The sequence below is a fragment of the Rana temporaria genome, chromosome 4, assembly GCF_905171775.1.
Source record: "Rana temporaria chromosome 4, aRanTem1.1, whole genome shotgun sequence".
Lineage (NCBI taxonomy): Eukaryota > Metazoa > Chordata > Amphibia > Anura > Ranidae > Rana > Rana temporaria.
Window position 1 is genome coordinate 460,349,465 of NC_053492.1, and position 21,129 is coordinate 460,370,593.

At 42.3% G+C, this 21,129-nt stretch overlaps 1 protein-coding gene across 3 annotated transcripts in view; it reads left to right on the forward strand.

Annotated features, from left to right (window-relative positions):
- EML6 (EMAP like 6) overlaps positions 1 to 21,129 on the forward strand; it is a 234,721-nt gene that overhangs the window by 161,681 nt on the left and 51,911 nt on the right. For 2 of the 3 annotated variants that reach the window (XM_040351651.1, XM_040351652.1), the window contains exons 24-27: positions 719 to 807; positions 3,598 to 3,774; positions 4,858 to 5,059; positions 6,550 to 6,676. In XM_040351651.1, the coding sequence (XP_040207585.1) occupies positions 719 to 807; positions 3,598 to 3,774; positions 4,858 to 5,059; positions 6,550 to 6,676 (595 nt within the window). Of the gene's footprint in view, positions 1 to 718; positions 808 to 3,597; positions 3,775 to 4,857; positions 5,060 to 6,549; positions 6,677 to 14,008; positions 14,117 to 18,460; positions 18,476 to 21,129 lie in introns of all 3 variants that reach the window. The other variant, XM_040351653.1, reaches the window with a different exon arrangement.

Below are 21,129 nucleotides of genomic sequence, written 5' to 3' on the forward strand. Positions count from 1 at the left end.
TAATAAACATGTTATACTTACCACCTCCACTGTGCAGCTCGTTTTGCACAGAGTGGCCCCGATCCACGTCTTCTGGGGTCCCTCGGGGTGCCTTGGCGGCTGTCTCTGGTCCTCCCCACAAGAGTCCTTGTGGGCGCTCCCGTGATACAGCTAGCGGCCATAGCCGCTCACTGTATCACTCGGCCCTGCCCCTCGGCGCTCTGCGCCATTGGATGTGATTGACAGCAGCGCCAGCCAATGGCTGCGCTGCTTTAAATCCATCCGCTCTAGCCAATCAACGGGCAGGCTGAGCGACAAAGAGGATGTTGGGGCCGAGCGCGGGACTTTCGAGGGGGTCAGGTAAGTATAACGGGGGGCCCGGGGGGGCGGTATAGTCGGAAGTTTTTTCACCTTAATCCATAAGGTGATTTTTTTTTTTACCTTTACAACCCCCTTTAAGCTTTGCCAGCTCTGTTTTGCCCATTTTCTATCTAGTTACTGTAAGGAGAATTGGCTGTGGAAGAGTGTTTTGTCAGTACAGTGATGTTCTTAGGAGCTGACAGATGACATATTATTATCTCCAGGACATGTGCAAAATGAACTAAAAATACCCCCCACCAAAAAAAAAAAAAAAAAAATTAGCAAATGCTTTAAGCATAGGAAATTGCTCTTGAAGCACTTTTTACTTTTGTATGCTCGGACGGCTAATAATGTATCTTTTCTTTCCAAATAAATAAAGGTAAATTGCTGCAAGTTAATACTGGTGCCAAAGAACAGTTATTTTTTGAAGCTCCAAGAGGAAAAAGATACGTCCTTAAATCTGCAGAGGTATTTATTCTCCTTCGCTGTCTCATTAGAATTGTTGCTAAAGCTGAACATACCCAGGCAGATAGACAATAAATGGAAAAGATCTGAGAACTCCCATAATAAATACATATTCAAATCGAGGATCGATAAGAGGATCGTTAGTACAGAGTTTTTGAGAGCCAATTTGGACAGTTCATCCGATATTATCTAATCAGACAAACGCGAAAAATGTTCTCGTATTATACCAGATTGTACGATTTTCATTTAATTTGTACAGTTGTCTTCCGAAAATACTATAGAAATACACTACAACACATGACGTCACTTCCGATTTTTTTTTTATTCTGTTGTACGAAAATTTCCGTAACTTAAAGCGGGAGTTCAACCAATTTCTTTTTTTTTTTTTTTCTCCCTTAGCTTCCTGCTCGTTCGGTCTAGGGGAATCGGCTATTTGTATTAAAATATGATCCGTACTTACCCGTTTTCGAGATGCATCGTCTCCGTCGCTTCCGGGTATGGGTCTTCGGGAGCGGGCGTTCCTTCTTGATTGACAGTCTTCCGAGAGGCTTCCGACGGTCGCATCCATCGCGTCACTCGTAGCCGAAAGAAGTCGAACGTCGGTGCGGCTCTATACTGCGCCTGCGCACCGACGTTCGGCTTCTTTTGGAAAATCGTGACGCGATGGATGCGACCGTCGGAAGCCTCTCGGAAGACTGTCAATCAAGAAGGAACGCCCATTCCCGCAGCCCATACCCGGAAGCGACGGAGAGGATGCATCTCGTAAACGGGTAAGTACTGCACATATTTTAAAACAAATAGCCGATTCCCCTAGTAAAAACGAGCAGGAATCTAAAGCTAAAAAGTGCCCTCTAAGGGTGAACCACCGCTTTAAGTAACCTTTCCATTTTCGATATGCGACTAGCATGCAAAAAAAAACGTACAATCTGTCGTCTGGTTTTCGGATTGTGTGTACGGGCCATTAGACCCAAAGTGGTTTATCTGGTAAAGATAGTGGCCCAGATTCAGGTACATTTGCGCTATATTTGCGGAGGCGCAGGGCAACGATTTTGCCCTGCGCCCCGCAAATATTTTGCGCTGCCCTCGATTCACGGAGCAGTAGCTCTGTAAATTGCGAGGGGGCGCCGGCAAAATTGCCCGGCGTAAGCGTGCGCAATGTAAATGATCCCGCCGGGGGCGGGAATCATTTAAATTAGGCGCGCTCCCGCGCCGAGCGTAGAGCGCATGCTCCGTCGGGAAACTTTCCGGACGCGCATTGCGGCAAATGACGTCGCAAGGACGTCATTTGCTTCAAAGTGAACGTGAATGGCGTCCAGCGCCATTCACGAATCACTTACGCAAACAACGTGAAATTCAAATTTCACGTCGCGGGAAGGGCGGCTATACTTTAGCATTGGCTGCGCCTGCTATTAGCAGGAGCAGCCTTGCGCTAAAGATGCCGTACGGAAACTCCGTACCTTGCGTACGCAGGGCCCGCGCAACTTTGTGAATTGGTGTTAGTATGCAATTTGCATACTATACGCTGATCACAATGGGAGCGCCCCCTAGCGGTCAACGCAAGAATGCAGCCTAAAATCTGCGTGGCATAAGAGCCTTATGCCACGCAGATTTTAGGCTGCAGTCGGCGTAGCGATGTTCCTGAATCAGGAGCATTCGCTACGCCGGAGCAAGTAAGCAAGTGCGCCGTGTAACCTATGGGTACACGGGCGCAATTGCTTCTTGAATGTGGCCCAGTGTTTGACTGCCCTCTAATGTATCCCTTTATATGATTGTCCCTGTTGTTATTCTTTGTATTTTGACAAAACTTCCAATAAATATATTATGGAAAAAGAAAAAAAAGTTTGAATCTCTCTTTCTTTGATAAATTATCCCCACGCTAAATAAAATCATAAACTCATCTGGGATCATTACAACATTTAGAAAAAAGTATTGGAATCCCCTATATGTAACGCATCATATTGTCGCCAATGTTATAGTCTATTTAAGCTAAGTGTGACTAGTTCTGAAGCCATATAAATTATATTTTTAAAGTGCAAGGATATACGTATAAAATATTCCTTGTCTTAAAACAGGGGTGCCCAACCTTTTGAAGAGCGAGGGCCACTTAAGCGAATTGGTAACTGGTCGGGGGCCACAATCAGAGGAGCAGGAGGATGACAGGTTCGTGTCCACGGACACAGCCCACTTTAAAGGGCCCTCCGATCCAATCCAATCTGCCCAGACGGAAGGGGGCAGATCCCTTTCTACTTTTTGATTTTTTAGGTAGGACACAGGCCTGTTTACATCTGCTGAATAGGTGAATATTAAGTCTGATTGGGTCGGACTGAGCATGTGAAAGGGGCCTAAGGCGGCTTTCACACTGATGCACTGCGATTTGCCTAAACCGCAGGTGCAGCGCAGTGCACCTGTATATTTTTTGCTTGTTAGCTGCACTTTGCCATAAACTTCTATTATATCCTGCAGGTGAAAGTGCAACAAACCCGCAGATAATAACAGAAGTCTATTGCTCAGTGCTTGATTCCTCTACCAGCGGCTTCATTCACAAAACTGTTGCTCTGGGATGGCGGTTGGCAACCCGTGATCTGGGCTTGCCAACCTGCTATCCCAGAACAGGAGGCAGAGGGCCACATCAGAGGGCTCCGCGGGCCACATGTGGCCCCCGGGCCACTGGTTGGGCACCCATGTCTTAAAAGGTATGACGTTTGCAAACTGTAACTATTTCTTTTTGCCTTTATTCTGTGATACATATGCTGTTTTTTTCTCCTCTATTTAACCATATACTACCCTTTACAGATTGAACGAATTGAGTGGCACACATGGACTTGTGTCCTCGGTCCTACGTGTGAAGGGATCTGGCCGGCGCACAGTGATGTGACAGATGTAAATTCAGCATCTCTTACCAAAGACAGGAAATCTTTAGCAACTGGGGATGATTTTGGATTTGTGAAATTGTTTTCCTACCCAGTAAAGGTAGATATAACTTCATTATTCCAATGACTTCTCTATATATCAGTGTTTTTTTGTTTTTGTTTTTGTTTTTTTTTTATAAAACAGTGCAGTGAACAGTGATAATGTATAAAGCCAGTAAACCATATCAACTTTCAGCAATTTAGAGCTGTCAGATCAGTGGAAGAAGATTTCTAACAGGTCACTATGGGGCTGATTTATAACAAAGAGAGGACATCGCTACCTGCTTATGGAGCGGTGCAGCGGCAGTAAACACTCAAAGTTCAGTTGCAGAAAACAGAACTGTATTGAAATTGAAAGTCAGCAATGCACAACAAGCCCGGTGGGGAGGCAACCCGACCCAACGCACTCACAGAATATACATGGATGAGGTAGAGGCAGCAGGTGTGCCAACAGCATCTGTCTCAAGTGGCGAAATGCAGCCCTTCGCTGTCTGTACCCAAGTGGGGAGGCTTCCAGGAAGGATGGCATGTCCCTGCACTTTCCGTTCTTGCCTGAAACCTCTCCCTAATGCTAAACACTGTCTCTGTGACCTGTCCCTACTACACACGCAAAATGTGCACCAAACCCAGGGTCTTAAATAGACTATACCTGACCCAAGATGGTGACCAAGCTCACATGGGATGACTGAAGCAATTATAGAGGAGTGAAGCTCCCCTCGACTTCCTTCTCCACCTGCATTGCTGCTACGGCTGAGTAGAAAATAGACTGCACCTACCCTCACTTTTTCTGTTATATACCATTAGGTTGCATGAATGTTGGCAAACTGAGTTCTCTCTGCTTAACACAGAAGAAAGAGTTTCACAATTGAAAGAACGTTGGTCATTTGGCATTCAAAAGAGCAGTCCTGAGTCCAGAAGCTAGAAGAGCACCAAGAACATTTCTAAAGCAATTATAAATATCCACCATTTTTTCTTATCTTAAGCAACAGTATTGTCATGGTATTGTACATCTTGGTAGATTAATCGTTGCCCAACAGAATGGCAAGTTGGCAGCGGGATGTCTGTAGGCCTGACCAATGACAAGTCACACAAAAAAAAACTCCCCTTGTATGACTTCATTCCATTTGTGTTTCTGATTTTTCAGGGTCGTGATGCAAGGTTCAAAAAGTATGTTGGCCATAGCGCACACGTGACCAATGTCAGATGGTTATATGATGATTCCACCCTGCTGACTGTGGGGGGAGCAGATACAGCACTGATGATCTGGACGCGAGAGGCTTTTGGAAATCTAGAGAGCAAACCTGCGGATAGTGAAGAGTCGGACACTGATGCTGAAGAGGATGGAGGTAGGAATGAGCAATACTGATAATCAAACCAGCAAATTTCCTTTTTCACAGGGTTCATTGAAACTCCCAGGGGATACGCCAGCCCGTATATTATAGTTATTAGCACAACAATACATATTATGCTACTTTACAGAGTATATACTGTAGAACAATGTTTCTCAACTCCAGTCCTTACGTTCCCTCAACAGGTCACGTGTTCAGGCTCTCCATTATTTTGCACAGGTGATGTGATCAGTTTCACTGTCTGCATTAGTAATTATGACAGTCGTTTTCATCTGAGGGAAATTCAGAAAACATGACCTGTTGGAGCACAGCGGAATACCTAAAGACCAAGCAGTTCTCATATATAGAAATGATCCGGAGAGAATAAGTTCAGTGCTCGCAACACTGGGACGTCACTGGGACAGCCCTATAGCCCTATTCCCTAGTAAGGAATAGGGCTTTCCCAGTGATGTAGCACAGTGTGCGTCAGAGGGGGGCGGGGTCACGTGATGCATGGTTTGCCTCCCCTATAAAAGAAACGTCAAGCTCCGGAACGTCATTCGCGGAGCTGTGCTCTGAATGGACGGATCTTCTTATCGCTGGACCAATCGTGGGCCAGAACACCCATACACCCGTCGATGGAGAACTAACCCGCCGCTGGATACAAGACAACGAGGGATCAGGCAGCAGCATGGATCGTCTATTTTCACCGCTGGATTTTTATTTGGTTTAATTAATAAAGTATTTTGTTTAACGGCGTGTGTGTTTTTTTTTCAGACAACTACTATTTTCACTTCCTTCGTGAAATGGTAGGGGTACAGTGTACCCCATTACCATTTCACACAGGGGGGGTCAGGATCTGGGGGTCCCCTTTGTTAAAGGGGTCTTCCAGATTCTGATAAGCCTCCCGCCCGCATACCCCCACAACCACCGGGCAAGGGTTGTGGGGATGAGACCCTTGTCCCCATCAACATGGGGACAAGGTGCTTTGGGGGGCACCCCAAAGCACCCTCCCAATGTTGAGGGCATGTGGCCTGGTGTGGTTCAGGAGAGGGGGGGCCGCACTCTGTCCCCCCTCTTTTCTGCGGCCGGCCAGGTCAACATGCTCGGATAACGGGTCTGGTGTGGATTTTAGGGGGAACTCCACGCCATTATTTTTTTAAATTTGGGGTGGAGTTCCCCTTAAAATCCACACCAGACCTGAAGGGTCTGGTTATGGATATTTAGGGGGAACCGCACGTCATTTTTTTTTTAAATTGACGGCGGGGTTCCCCTAATATCCATACCAGACCTAAAGGGTCTGGTTATTGAATTTGCGGGGACCTCCGCGTATTTTTTTTTTCCCGAACTCCGAACCCGGACCCGAACTTTTTCCAATTATTCGGGTTCGGGTTCGGGAAAAACCCAAAGTCCGTACTGAACTTTACAGTTCGGGTTCTCTCAACTCTATTATCTATATGTATATTGGATTAATAATGAGAACTGTTTTTTCTCACTTCTCTACCTAGGTTATGACAGTGATGTGGCGAGAGAGAAAGCTATTGATTATACCACTAAAATTTTTGCTGTTAGTATCCGAGAAATGGAAGGAATAAAGCCCCACCATCAGATAAAAGAAGCCTCAGTGGAGGAAAGGTACATTCCAGTGCTGATACAAGGTGTGGGTGATCTCTGCATCACATGCAAATAATACTCTTAAAAGATAATTCTGTTTAATATTACATTTTTATTGTTGGGTAGAATTTAGTGATTGAGAGTATGGTGAGAGCTACCATAATTAGGTCATATGACATCTTTACAACCATTACGATTTTGATGTTTTCTAATTCATGTAAAAAACAGAAGTCAAACCAACCCTATTAGTTTATCTTCAACTAAATACAAAATACACACAGTGGAGATCTACTGCCATCTTTAGCACAGCAGCAATTAAGAGGACGGTGTTAGCCTTCCAGCTGTTTGATCTCATCACAGAAATCCTACACCAGGAATAGGCCCGATTGTGTCTTTTAAAGTTTAACTGTGGGCAATTTTTTTTTTCCCATGCAGTTTAGGCCCAGCCCACTGCATGAGAAAAAAAAAATTGCCCGCAGTTAATGGCTCTTTTTTTGTCGGAGAGCTGAGATATACTTGCCTAATCCTCCGATCCTCCCAGTGAAAGACAGGTCCCTCCAGCTCCTGCTCTCCCCCGCAGTCCAGGTGTCTTGTGTGGTGGCATGTTCCTGACGTCATCACGCCCATACACTGGCTACAGTCCACTGCTGAATATGGGGGAGCTGTTTTTCAAAGGATCGGGTGAGTATAGGCTCGGTGTTTACCCCTTAGACTAAACAAGCCGTGCGAGCACAGCCCCACTGCATGGGGGGAAAAAAATGTAACCAGCTTTAAGACACTTAGTTATACCCAACACTGAACTTTTAATACTTGGTGGAATTATCTTTTAAGGAGGATGAGGTTTTGAAATGATTATATTTGAATGAAATCAGTTGCCTATCCCTTCTCAGACACTAAACACAAGTGAATTGTCTTCATGTATACAAAAAAAATACGTTGCTATGCATTTTTAGAGAAATGTGTCTGAATTTAATCGGTTTTAAATCATAAAGGTTGTTGTGATATCATGTTTGTAGCTAAATATGGTTACATCCAAAAACGTATTAACCGCATTGTGGATGACAAATATTCCTGCGATAACAGACTGGCACATTTTATTAACATAACAGCCATAAATATCATCAATAACCGTACATCTAAAAATGACACTCAAGATTAAGCTGAGCTGAGTTTTATTGCTTATGTCAGATTAGATGTAGTTGAGATCTTGATAATGTCTCCCAGCTGAATGGAGGGAGTACAGTACATGATCATTCAGAAACCACCCATTGACCATTTCATGCTAGCTTTTATCATGTAGGAAGCAGTCCATTCAGAACTATGTGGGCCATAGATGGATCGTTTTTTTGGCCAGAACAATAAAAATTCAAGTATTAAATTTACAAATGAATGAATTAGTGAAATATCTTCAAAGAATTAACTCTTCAAAAGTCTTTGACTGTTTATATTGTTCATAAAAAGCATTTTTTATTATTATTATTTTTCATCTCTCACATCCTCTTGAACTCCATCGGTAGTATCAACCTGATGCTGGGTTCAATTAGGATAAAAGTGCCTACATAGAAGTGGACCAGGTCATCCAACGTGGTCTTTAATCTTCAAACAAAATGATACATGGCACTAATAGGGAAAGCAGCCAAAGTCCATAAAAGGCCAACCTGAACAAATAGTCCTGTAAAGGCATAACCCACATTTAAAGGGGTTGTAAAGGAAAACATTTTATTTCATAATAAGCATCCTTTACCTGCAGACATTCCTCTTTTCACTTCCTCATTGTTCATTTTTGCTCAGAAGTTGCTCTATTTCTTCTCTGTTCACTTCCTGCTTGTCTGATTTTACTGACCACCGCGACGGGAGTGTTTACTGCGGTGGTCAGTGACGTGCTCGCCCCCTCCTGGGAACTACATCTGTGCTGCAGGACGCTCTCTACGTGTTAGAGACTTCAAGGAGGTGTGAATTACTGGGTGTGCCACAATTCATACTGGGAAATTTAGTTCTTACATGAACGAGCGATGCAAACCAGGAAGTGAATGAGAGAACAGAAACTAGAATGCCGGAGGTGATATAGATGAAGGAGTTTAATAGGTATTTACTCGTAATCATTACACTATTCTGTCTGTCTACCTTGCAGACATTAATTTTAGGCAAAACATTTTTTTCCTTTAAGTACACAATGGGGTTTATTTACTATCGCTAGAGAGTGCAAAATCTGGCTCACTTCTGCATAGAAACCAATGAGCTTCTAACCCCAGCGTGTTCAATTAAGCCTGGTAATGAAACATGGAAGTTCATTGGTTTTTATGCAGAAATTAGCCTGATTTTGCACTCTCCAGCGATAGTAAATAAACCCCATTGTGTACTTAAAAGTGGGGTATGCTTGTAATGTTATCCACAGGCTCACTTAGGGCAGCTACCCCAGAGTAGAAAGCAGCCTCTGTAATGAAACAAAAAGGGAGAAAGGGGGCCCCCACTAGGTGTTGCATTAAAACCATCCACTTTAGCGCCTTTGTCTAACCACTTCTATTATAGTCCACACAATCTGGATGGTTGAAATAAGTCAGATGGCCAACCCAGGTCACCCACAGCCAAGATTAAAGACCATAAGGGTGAAAGGTGGCACCCACTAAGTATAGCATTAAAATCATCTACTTTATTTAAATACAATTGGCAACTTACTGGGTTAACAGATAAAAAGCATGTCCTCACAAGAACACCACTGTCAGTCCCACTGATGGCCCATACTGCTTGTGCAGCCACCAGGCTCTGAAGAAAGAGCAGGAGGCTCTGAAACATGCCACCACGCCCACAGAACATCCCACGTGACGTCACTTCCACACCTGCTTCCTGTGCACTCCAGGATGGTTGCTGGGTTACTGGCACTTCCTATTTCCTTTTCCAGCAGTCCCAAGCTTTCCCACACAGTGGCTGGCTGCACAAGCAGGAGGAGACGTCAGTGTGGCTGCCGGCGGTGTTCTTGTGGAGATATGCCTTTTATCTGTTAACCCAGTGACTTGCCAATTGTATTTTAATAAAGTGGATGATTTTAATGCTGCACTTAGTAGTTGCCCCCTTTCTCCCTTAATGTTCTTTAATCTTGGCTGTGGGTGGCCTGGGTTGGCCATCTGACATATTTCAAGCATCCAGATTATGTGGAGTATGATAAAAGTGGTTAGACTAAGGCTGGCCATAAATGATTCATTTTTTTCCGATCAGCCCGCTGATCAGATTTCGTCATCCACAGAAGCGAGGTGGGTGGAGGAATCCTTGCTGCTTTGCTATTGTATTCTGACAGTGGGGACTCCTCCGCTTTCAGAATACACTGATCAGCGCTGCAGATCATGATGGAATGAACGTGTTTCAACAGTCCCGTTCAACAGAACAGGCAAGCGGGTACGACCAAAGATAGGTTGTAATTGGGCTGGTTGCTGCAGAAACCATCTCACATTTCAATCAAAAACTAAAGCATTTATTTTACAACCATATATCACTTTCCAACATCTTTTTATTTCAGCAGGCATTCTCTCAAGGGTGGCTTTTAAATAGCCTGGTTATCAACAGAGTATAAAACAACGTTTATTGGTTGTTGATTGGCCCACATATAGGCGCTGTAGGTGGCAGAGAATAAAAGACCACGTGAGCTTCTAATTACGTACCCCTTGACACAAAATGGTTTCCCACCATTACATAATTATGGCATTCAGGGCCTTCTTTAAAGTGGGGCAAACGGGGAAGCTGCCCGGGGCCCAGTCTTTGTTGTGGGGCCCAAAGCTGCTGCCCCTTGAGTCTGCACTGCCCGTAAATTGGGGCAGATACAAAAAAAAGCTTTCATGGTCATCTTTGTTTCTGCACATTTAGAGTTGAAAATATATTTATTAGTATTTTAACCAGTTAGCAACCGCCCTATAGACGAAATACGTCGACAAGGCGGTTGCTTAACTCTGGGAGGGCGTCAATGTACGTCCTCCCAGAGTCGCGCTCCCGCGCGCCCTGTGGGGCGCGCACACGGGAGTCTCCGTGACCGCCGGCTGATCACGGATCACGGTAAATCGCCGCTGATAGCGGCGATTTACCACGTGATCGCTCCGTCCAATGACGGAGCGATCACTAGTAAACAAACCGGCGTCATGTGATGACGCCGGTTCCTCCCTCTCCTCTCTATACCGAACGGTACAGTGTGAGAGAGGAGAGGGGAGAGAGCGGAAGCAGCAGCAGCAGCTGCTGCTGCTGCTGCGGGCTGGATCTGTGACACATGTAGTCACAGATCCAGCCATCCATCCATCCCTCCCTGTGCAATACTCTGCAATGCCCCCATACTCTGCAATGCCCCCATACTCTACAATGCCCCCATACTCTACAATGCCCCCATACTCTACAATGGCCCCATACTCTACAATGCCCCCATACTCTGCAATGCCCCCATACTCTGCAATGCCCCCATACTCTACAATGCCCCCATACTCTACAATGCCCCCATACTCTACAATGCCCCCATACTCTACAATGCTCCCATACTCTGCAATGCCCCCATACTCTGCAATGCCCCCATACTCTGCAATGCCCCCATACTCTGCAATGCCCCCATACTCTGCAATGCCCCAAAATACTCCGCAATGCCCCGCAATACTTTGCAATGCCCCGCAATACTCCGCAATACTCCGCAATGCCCCACAATACCCCACAATACTCTGCAATACCCTGCAAAACCCCGAAATACCCCGCAATACCCTGCAATACCCCGCAATACCCCACAATACCCCGCAATACTCCACAATACCCCGCAATACTCCGCAATACCCTGCAATACCACACAATACTCTACAATACCCCACAATACTCTACAATACCCCACAATACTCTACAATACCCCACAATACTCTACAATACCCCACAATACTCTACAATACCCCACAATACTCCGCAATACTCCGCAATACTCCACAATACCCCGCAATACTCCGCAATACCCCACAATACTCCACAATACCCTGCAACGTCGTCTATGGGGATTTTTAAGTAGCAAAGTTTGGCGCCATTCCACAAGCGTGTGCAATTTTGAAGGTTGACCTGTTGGGTATCTATTTACTCGGCGTAACTTCATCTTTCACATTTAAGCAAAAGAATGAAGAAAAAATACTAAATGTGCCAAATTTTATAACAGAAACAAAGAAAAATTATTATTTTTTACAGAATTTTCAGTCTTTTTTCTCTTATAGCGCAAAAAATAAAAAACCCAACGGTGATTAAATACCACCAAAAGAAAGCTCTATTTGTGTGAAAAAAAGGACGAAAATTTCATTTGGGTACAGTGTTGTTTGACTGAATGACTGTAATTGTCATTCAAATTGTGAGAGCACCGAAAGCTGAAAATTGGTCTGGTTATTAAGGGGGTTTACGTGCCCAGTGGTCAAGTGGTTAACAATACAAACAGAAAAAAGGAAAATCAACATGAGATGTTACTGTTTCTGCACATTTAATCCAATGCCGGAGATACAACTCTGTGGCTCCCTCCTGCTGCCCTATTCCCTCTCCATAGATTTCAACTACATGCTTGCCAAGCTGAGCATGGAAATCTGTGCGGCTGATTGTTTTATACTCTGCTTGGTGGAGGTTGAAGCATGGCAGCACATCTACCATCTTTTTAGATGTAGGGCAATAAACCCAAGTGCCAATGGATGAAAGTTCTCATTACGTTTTATATTGCAAATTTTTCTGCAACTGATCACGGCTCCGCAGTTAAAAAAGAAAAAAGACATTAGTGGCAGTAAAGGACACCTAAATATAATCTAAAATTAAAAGTAGCAGATAATATTTTTAAATTTTATAAATAAGGAAAAAAAGGTGCAGCGATCATATATATAATCACAAATTATTAATAAAAAACAAACAGTGATATGATATAAGTGAAAATTAATGACATAAATTAATAAATCATCATAATAAATCAAAAATCAATTGTGAAAAACTGAATTGAAAAAAATGAAAGAATGAGTTGAAAATAGTCCACCAGTGTGAATACATATAATAAACCAAAGTCTTAAATGAAGAGATGAGTAAACATTGTTAAATTTCACAATCCTTGAAATGAGTGGAAAATCTTGTAGAAAAAAATGCCACCAACTGAATAGAGGCTTACCAGAGGAGGTGGACTTAAAGAGGCATATACCACTTAAAGTGGAGGTTCACCCGGAAAAGTAAATTTTTAACCTTAGATTGAGTCTCATTTTGTCTAGGGGAATCGGGTAGTTTTTTTAAAAACGAAGCAGTACTTACAGTTTTAGAGAACGATCTTCTCCGCTGCTTCCGTGTATGGGCTGCGGGACTGGGCGTTCCTACTTGATTGACAGGCTTCCGACGGTCGCATCCATCGCGTCACGATTTTCCAAAAGTAGCCGAACGTTGGTGCGTAGGCGCCGTATAGAGCAGCACCGACGTTCGGCTACTCGTGACGCGATGTATGCGACCGTCGGAAGCCTGTCGGAAGACTGTCAATCAAATAGGAACGCCCAGTCCCGCAGCCCATACCCGGAAGCGGCGGAGAAGATCGCTCTCTAAAACGGTAAGTACTGCTTCGATTTTAAAAAAAATACCCGATTCCCCTTGACAAAATGAGCATCAATCTAATGTTAAATTTTTTTTTTAGGGTGAACTCCCGCTTTAAGTCAAGCAAGCTTATGGTGATATTCACTGTCAAGGCAAAGAAGATGGTGTTTAACACATCCAAATACACCAACATGGATACACCATGATTAGATAATGGACATTCCAATGTAGAATCACATAAGGAGATGGTCTCGATATTCATATGTGGTAACAGAAAATTAAAGAAAGGACCCACATAGCATAATACCGTAAGGATATTTAATATAAACAAAGGTAAAAAAGGAAAACTCACATTTTCGTAGTACATAAAAGCTTTGATAAGAACATAGGATAGCGTAGGTCCCACCCGACATGTTTCGTCTAATAAGACTTTATCTGGGACTTTAAATCTGTCAGGAATACCCAACAGAATACACATATTGTCAGTAATGAAAGTTTCTATACAGTGCTTTGTAATTGGAACACTTGCAAATCTTATCTTCCGTTGAATGAGCTAAAGGATCATTCCATCTATGGCTAGCATTGGACTGTTAATGCCTTCCCATAGTACCTTTCATCCTTCTTAAGAAATCCCCCTATTAGCATAAAAGTATTTTTGATCAGTGCAAGTGTCACTCTTGTTATGTCAGTGAAAGATCAATCGCAGAAGAAAAGTTGTGTACTCCTTTCTTCTGTCTCCCTCTATATCTTGTCTTCTTTTCTCTTTTTCTGTCTTCCTCCCCTTTCTTTTTCTGTCCTTTCTGTGGGCATTAGGTTCAGATACCAATGTAACCTGCCAAAATCAGGTGATAATTTTGGTGTTTGCGAGTATTTTGACCCCTGCTCATCTCTAATCTCTATGATCATGCAATTTCTGAGAAGGTAAGTATTTTGCATGGATTCACAACTGTGAATCATGTGCTTCCTTGCACGTGGCATCCAAAAAAGATGCAAAAGCTTTGAACTCTAGAATGCAATATGACTGCGAGATGTTGCATTTCACCAGTACATGCATATTCACCACCCCCCTAAGCTAACCACCAACTCTTCCTCTCTCCATGTTGTTATCTTGTGGCTTTCCTATGCACCAAGCAGGGAATCGTGCATTAAGTCACTGTGCTTCCCCAGATATCTGATCTGTTATGTTTGTATAAGGCTAATTCATTGGATAGTCAATATTTCTTTAAAAACTAACACAAAAATGATTTTCGTGTTGTGTTTGTATGATTATTGATCATATTCCAGCAAAAGTTACTATGGCTCAGATTGTGCTAAAGGAACTTTATACTAAAAAAATCTAACATAAGCAAGTGCAGCTTTATAGCTGCATAGATATATGCAGAATTGGTTAAAGGTCTTTCCCAGGCCATTCTCTGTGATATAATTTAAACTGTATGTTGATTAGGTTTGTAGGGGAAGGGGAAAATAAAAATAACTTTAGATATTTGATGTAGGTCTGTTAGTGATATTCTGGAACCAGTTATGGTACCTTCTGTTTGGTTAGATGGATACCGTATTGATCAATTACACCCATTTAGGCAAAAATGTTTTTTTACAAACTCTTTACTTTAGGTTTAAAAAATAAGTGAATTCCAATACCTGTTGAATGTTGGTCCATCAGGCCACACAGAATGGAGCAGATGTTGGTCTTGCTGTCTGACATTCCAGTACCAAGGTGCTTTAAAAAGCAATGGATAGAATTACCGATAATTAAAGTCCAAAAATATACATGGTTAATCGATTGAAGAACATGAACTTGTTTTAGTAGTTTCAAATGGCGAGATGAATTCATCTTATTGTAGACACCGCAGTGATTGATTCACAAAAGTGCACCGCCACCATATAGAAAACTCGCTTACCATATAGCAAGCAAACCAGGCATGTGGCTAAAGCTCAGCCAAGGCCTTTGCTTGCACAGATGATCTTGGGGAACCCTGGATGGATGGTTGCACTGATTCACACACTGATAGCACCATAAGATCCGTAATCGTAATATTCAGCAATGGACCCAAAAAGAGAAACTGACCATAGCGTAATATTGTCTAATTCCTAGTTTATTGCTAAAGTAAAAATATATTGCACTTACATTTCCAAGTTTAAAAATCACGCATAAAATATGAAGCCGGCCGGCTACAAAAGTAAACTCCTATCCTCCTAGTGAGACAGTGTGGTGACGTCAGCACGTACCCTCCTTCAGACGCGTTTCATCATACGTGATGTTGTTGCGTATGTTTGGCAGTCTGAAAGGGTGCCATGATGTATTTCTGTTCTTTCATTGCCAGAGGACTAATCTATCTAAATCTTTTTTCTTTTTTTTCCTTATTACTTTATTAAGATTTTTGACAAATACAGGAATGATATGAAATACAACGTACAGAAATATTCAAGGAGATAGTACAAGCTTGCACATATTTAGAAATACACAATCGGTGGGGAAAAAGACTCTAGCCTTAATCCCACATGTGGGGTTCCCATGGTAGAACTAGAAAACATGTCATACAATAATCTGGAGATAGAAGGAAAGCAGGGCGAGTAACCAGTGACTCTGCACACTACCAGACCATAGGGGCTCAACCCAGCATCCGCCCACCCCAAAAGGGAACTAATCTATCTAAATCTTGGCAGTTTCTGTGAAGCAGTTAAAAAAGAAAAGGTGACATATAAAATACAGGAGCCCAAAGAAATCCAATTTCATCATTATAAAATGGCATTGGTAAGAAGTAATTTTGGATTGGTTTATGTAGAATACTGCTTTTTGCTGTGTGCCATAATAAATAGTTTTGATGACCAGAAAGTAGTGGTGGTATTTGGCCTTTTTATATTTGTATGAATTAGACAGGAAGCTGCTCATCTGTGAACTTGTACTAGTATTCCAGTAACTATAATTATTATTATTATTATTAGGGTTGTCCCGATACCACTTTTTTAAGACCGAGTACCGATACTTTTTTTCAAGTACTCGCCGATACCGAATACCGATACTTTTTTTTAATCTCATGTGACAGCAGCACATGTGTCAGTATTTTTTTTTTTATCTTTAACAGTTTGTTTTTAATTTTTTACAATATTTTTTTTTACAATTTTTTTCTGTGTCAGTGTGTTTTTTCTTTTATTTTTTCTACAATAATTTTTGTATTTTTTTTTCAGCCCTGTTGGGGGGCTTTGGTGAGATATCAGGGGTCTTAACAGACCTCTGACATCACCCCTTTGAGACAGGGAAAGGGACTAAGGACACATGTTCCCCAGTCCCTTTCTCAGCAGCATCAGCTGCTCTGAAAATGAATGGAGTGAAGACAGCATGTTCTCTTTATTCATAAACTGAAACATTGTAATCACAGTTTACGATGTTTCAGTTATGTGAATGGACCGAGTCAGTGATCACTGACTCTGTCCATTCGGAGCAGTAAGGAGCCGGATTTACCAGCTCCTACCCCGCTCTCCATCCTGACAGTTCCAGGGGGTGGAGGAGCACGGAAGGGGAGAGATACACGGAGGAATACGCGGCGGGAATACATGGCGGGAATACACTATATAGCAGTGATTGGTGCCTGTAACTTGCCCACACACTGATCACCCCTGACAGTACAAGTATCGGGTGAAGCATCGGGAGCATTTGCCCGAATACAAGTACTCGGGCAAATGCTTGGTATCGGTATCGGGACAACCCTAATTATTATTATAATTACACAGGTCAGGATTTTTTATAGTGCCAACAGTTTACGCAGCTCTTTACAATGTAGAGGGGGGACAATACAATTACAATACAGTTCAATACAGAAGCAATAGAGGGTCCTGCTCATGGAGCTTATAATCTAAAGCGAGGGGGAGTTGGTACAAAAGGTAATAGCTGCAGGGATGATCTGAAGGAGGTGACTCAGGTACAGTTCTTAGGTGGAGGTGGGCTAGTCCTCCCTGAATAAGTGAGTTTTCAGGGATTTCCCAAAGGCGGACAGGGTAAGGGCTGAGTAATGAAAATGCACTTTTAGGAGGTCCTAAACAGTGTCGTTCAGATTCAGCTTTTTGGACTATCCTGTGTTCTTCACATGATGAATGGAACTTGCACAGTACATCAGGCTGTGTAGCAATTATTGTACCAAAGCTTTTAAATAGAACAGTGTACAGATTGTAATAAGATGGAGACTCAATGTACACAACATCTTCCGTTCTGTTACTTATGACACTGTACATAACATTACAAAAGTTTGTCCCTCGACTTTTCGGATACAGATCCCCTAATAGTAATCTAATTATGTAATAAATTCGAACACATATTTTTGAAATGGGATTTGCCAAATGCTCCTTATGCTATTGTATATAGAGAATTACTAATAAGCACACTTCTTTTGGTCTTGTTGAAGCTTAGAGTGTAAGCAGGCCACAACAAAACCAATGCTTGCGTCTCTGGATATGCGATAATATGCCATGGCACCTCCTGCGCCGAGCCTGAAAGCTCTGCAAGGTCATTGCTCTGTTCCTGGCCCAACATATTTGCCCATGGATTGGAGCTGAGTGTGCACTAAACTCCCATCTTACTGGTATGGTGTCTCGCTCATCTTCCCAAGCTTCATGCATGTTAAGTAAAAAAAACATTGAGCTTTATATTGATATCAAAGAAACTTTTGGTCATACAAGCAGTGAACACATGTTATGTAGATACAAGGAAATGATGATTGCTACAGGTCATGACATAATTGAATGCAAAACAATAAAAGCTACACAGGAGAAGATGATGAATACAAATGCTGATTATGTAAGTACAATGCAAATGACTTTGTACTTTATTAGCTATGAGATTAAATTTATAGCCTTTACTTGATAAGGACAGGAGCAATGTGTAATAGACCACAGCAGCCAATCAAAGTTTGTATTTGTTCTAAAAGCTCAAAACTGATGTATGGTGCAAGCTAATTGGCTGCTGTGGGTTACTGAAAGTCTTATCTACTTTTTACATTACCTTGTTAAATAAGCTCAAATGGCTATATTTAATAAGGCAGACAGAAGAGTACTCCTATCCAAAAAACGTCCAATAAAAAACCATAATGAAAGCTGAAATTTGCTTGGTTGTATGGATAAGTGCATCATTGGTATAAATTATGAAAATTAGCTGCTCTCCTGTTTGGCTTTCTTCTGTATGCTTAGACTAGTGTGCGGCAATGCTGTAAAATTTAACGATGAGGAAGAAACGGTTAATATTTGTATTGTGTTTTAATCTGCTTTCCTTTGGAGGCAGGGCATTGTCAAGTAAGTATGAACACGCAAAACGCATTATTCTATCTACACATCTACATTAGATATGTGCTGACCGGTCATACATCAACATTACAGAGCCATTGATTATATTGTCATATGCTGGCCATCAGTCATTCACTACTGTATTGTAATACTGTTCAATTGAAGGACAACCATACATATGTGCATTTTTGAAACAGAGATGCCTTGTTTCATCTTGTGGTTCCAGGTGTCATAATTACATTTTTGGGATCCCAAGTGTCAGTATCACATTGGTTTGGATCTCAAAATATGCAGTTTCAAGTAAAACATATTTAATTTCATACATCCATCAAGCTAGAATTCTGAAACTCGCCCTAATGGGCGTCTGGGCACATAGGAGTTGGCACCTGGGAGGTGGAGAACTTGGTAGTATTATACAGCTTTCATACCATGGTTGGCTTAATCTTAACTTCTGATTTGGTTTTATGTCTTTAATCTACGGAAACAAAGAAACACACTATGTACCCTAACATTTCCAACATTTATATAAATATCCTATAGGTTTAGCCATTTGTGTTCAGTTATTTTCAAATGATTTTCTGCTTGGCTTTCCTTGAAAAAAGTGGCCAACATCTTTATGTTGGGTGTGATGTCCAAAATAAGATATCACTTCATTCACATCCTCACAAGCGTAATGGCCCAAACCTGTTTTTTTCTGCCTTTTAAAGCCGAAGGACGAGCCTACACTGCCTATGCTTCAGAAGAAGCAAGCTTCTGACTACTGTAATCACATGATCACTCTCAGAATTGTATTAAAAAAATTAAATGTTTTTAGATTGGGTAATAAAGTAATTGTTGACACCCTAGAGGTTAATTATTCAAGCAAACTTATATTTGCTCCCAACACCCATTCAGTAGTCCATTATAATAAGTTCTCCTCGGTAACCTCTCTTCTTTTACTGTTTGTCAGTGATCTAATCCAGGCATGTCAGACTCAAGTCCAAAGACCGGACACAAACGCAGTTACGCCCTCATTACAGATGCTGGGGGGGGGGATATTCCTTACAGTTGTGGTCATTGGGAAGAAAGACCCACCCCCCTCCCACGGGCAGATTGATCACTGGTGCCAGTGGTTACTTATCGGAGAGGCAGAAATTGCTTACTACTTAAGGAACCCCTAGCATCCTCTGGGGGTAACTCCAGGGCTACACAGAACCCTGGATGAGAATGGCTGGTATATAGTATGTGTATGTTCGATACGTTGGATTATAAAACTGATAATAATGGCCAACATGAGAGGTTTAGGGAACCCCAGGGTTGTGTATTCTAGTGTCTGTGTGGAGGCTGCCATTTTGATAGATGTAGGAGTTTGTTTCCTTTTGTCGGAGCTCCCAGCAAGGTGAAAAGTGGGCAGCACAGTAGTGGCATCACCAAAGCACAGCAGTGTCTGTCACACAACAGATATACAACAATTAAGCTGTAGGCACAGGAGTGCCTAGGCACCCTCGCATACTAGGAAGTGCACTGTTATTTTTCAAGAGTTCAAGAGAAAAGGTAGATTTTTGAGGGTACTGCATATGCAAAATTAGCATTTTTAAGTGTTTCCTGGCACATAGCTAATGTTCACTTACCATTCTTTGTTCTGCACTGCGATTCTAAGTGGAGGTGGACACCTTGGTACAGACAGAATTTACTTCCTCTTGTCAGAGCCTCAAGCAAGGAGAATAGTGAGGAGCAGAATAGGTACATAAAGAAAATGAATAATCTATTGCGCTGACTACAGTAGAACCCAACTGTCATTTAACAGGGCACATAGGAGGGCCAGGAGAGTGGTAGGGAAAACCAGGTGAAGTGGATGCTGCTCCACTCAGATTAGATCTTGAGATCCAATAGGTACATCACCATATCTCACTCCAAATCTCCTAAAACTGAAAGTCAGAGGAAGCAATTCCTCTAAAGCCGGCCATAGATGGTTTGAATCTCAGCCGGTTCAGCAGGAACCGGCCGAGATTCGAACCATGTATGGGCAGGCTGAATGTACCCAAGTCCATCCATCAATCGACTTGGGCACAACCAGGATGTTGGATTTGTGGGATACGATTATTTCCAGCAGCTATAGCTACTAGACTTTTTCAAGGCATTGTACCATGTTGGTAAAGTGTATGTTAGCCCTCTAAAAACAAATTTCAGCCTAGGAACGAAAGTTTTTTTTTAGTTACATAAATGTAAATGTATCTAAGAAGAAAATTATGCTCTAATAATTGAATACAGATTGGAAATTTAAACTGCCTGATAAGTTCTTATATTTTGGCTCACTATTGGTAGAATATCTGTGTTCCACATGTTGACAGGATCTCACAGGTTGACAGGAACAGTCAGGAATTACAACAGAGAGAAATTACTATTATTATTATTATTATACAGGATTTATATAGCGCCAACAGTTTGCGCAGCGCTTTGCTATTAATAGTATCTAAGACAGCAATTCTCAACCATGGTTCTGTGGAACACTAGGGTTCCTCCAGTGGTTACATGGGCTCCTTGGTGTGGCTGATCACTTGGCAAAGTCAGCAGTATGACACAAATGATCTATTTTGGCTATCTGTAAGAGTGGCATTCTGACCACCACTGTCAGGCCCCGTAAACACGACCGAGTTTCTCGGCAGAATTCAGCCAGAAACTCG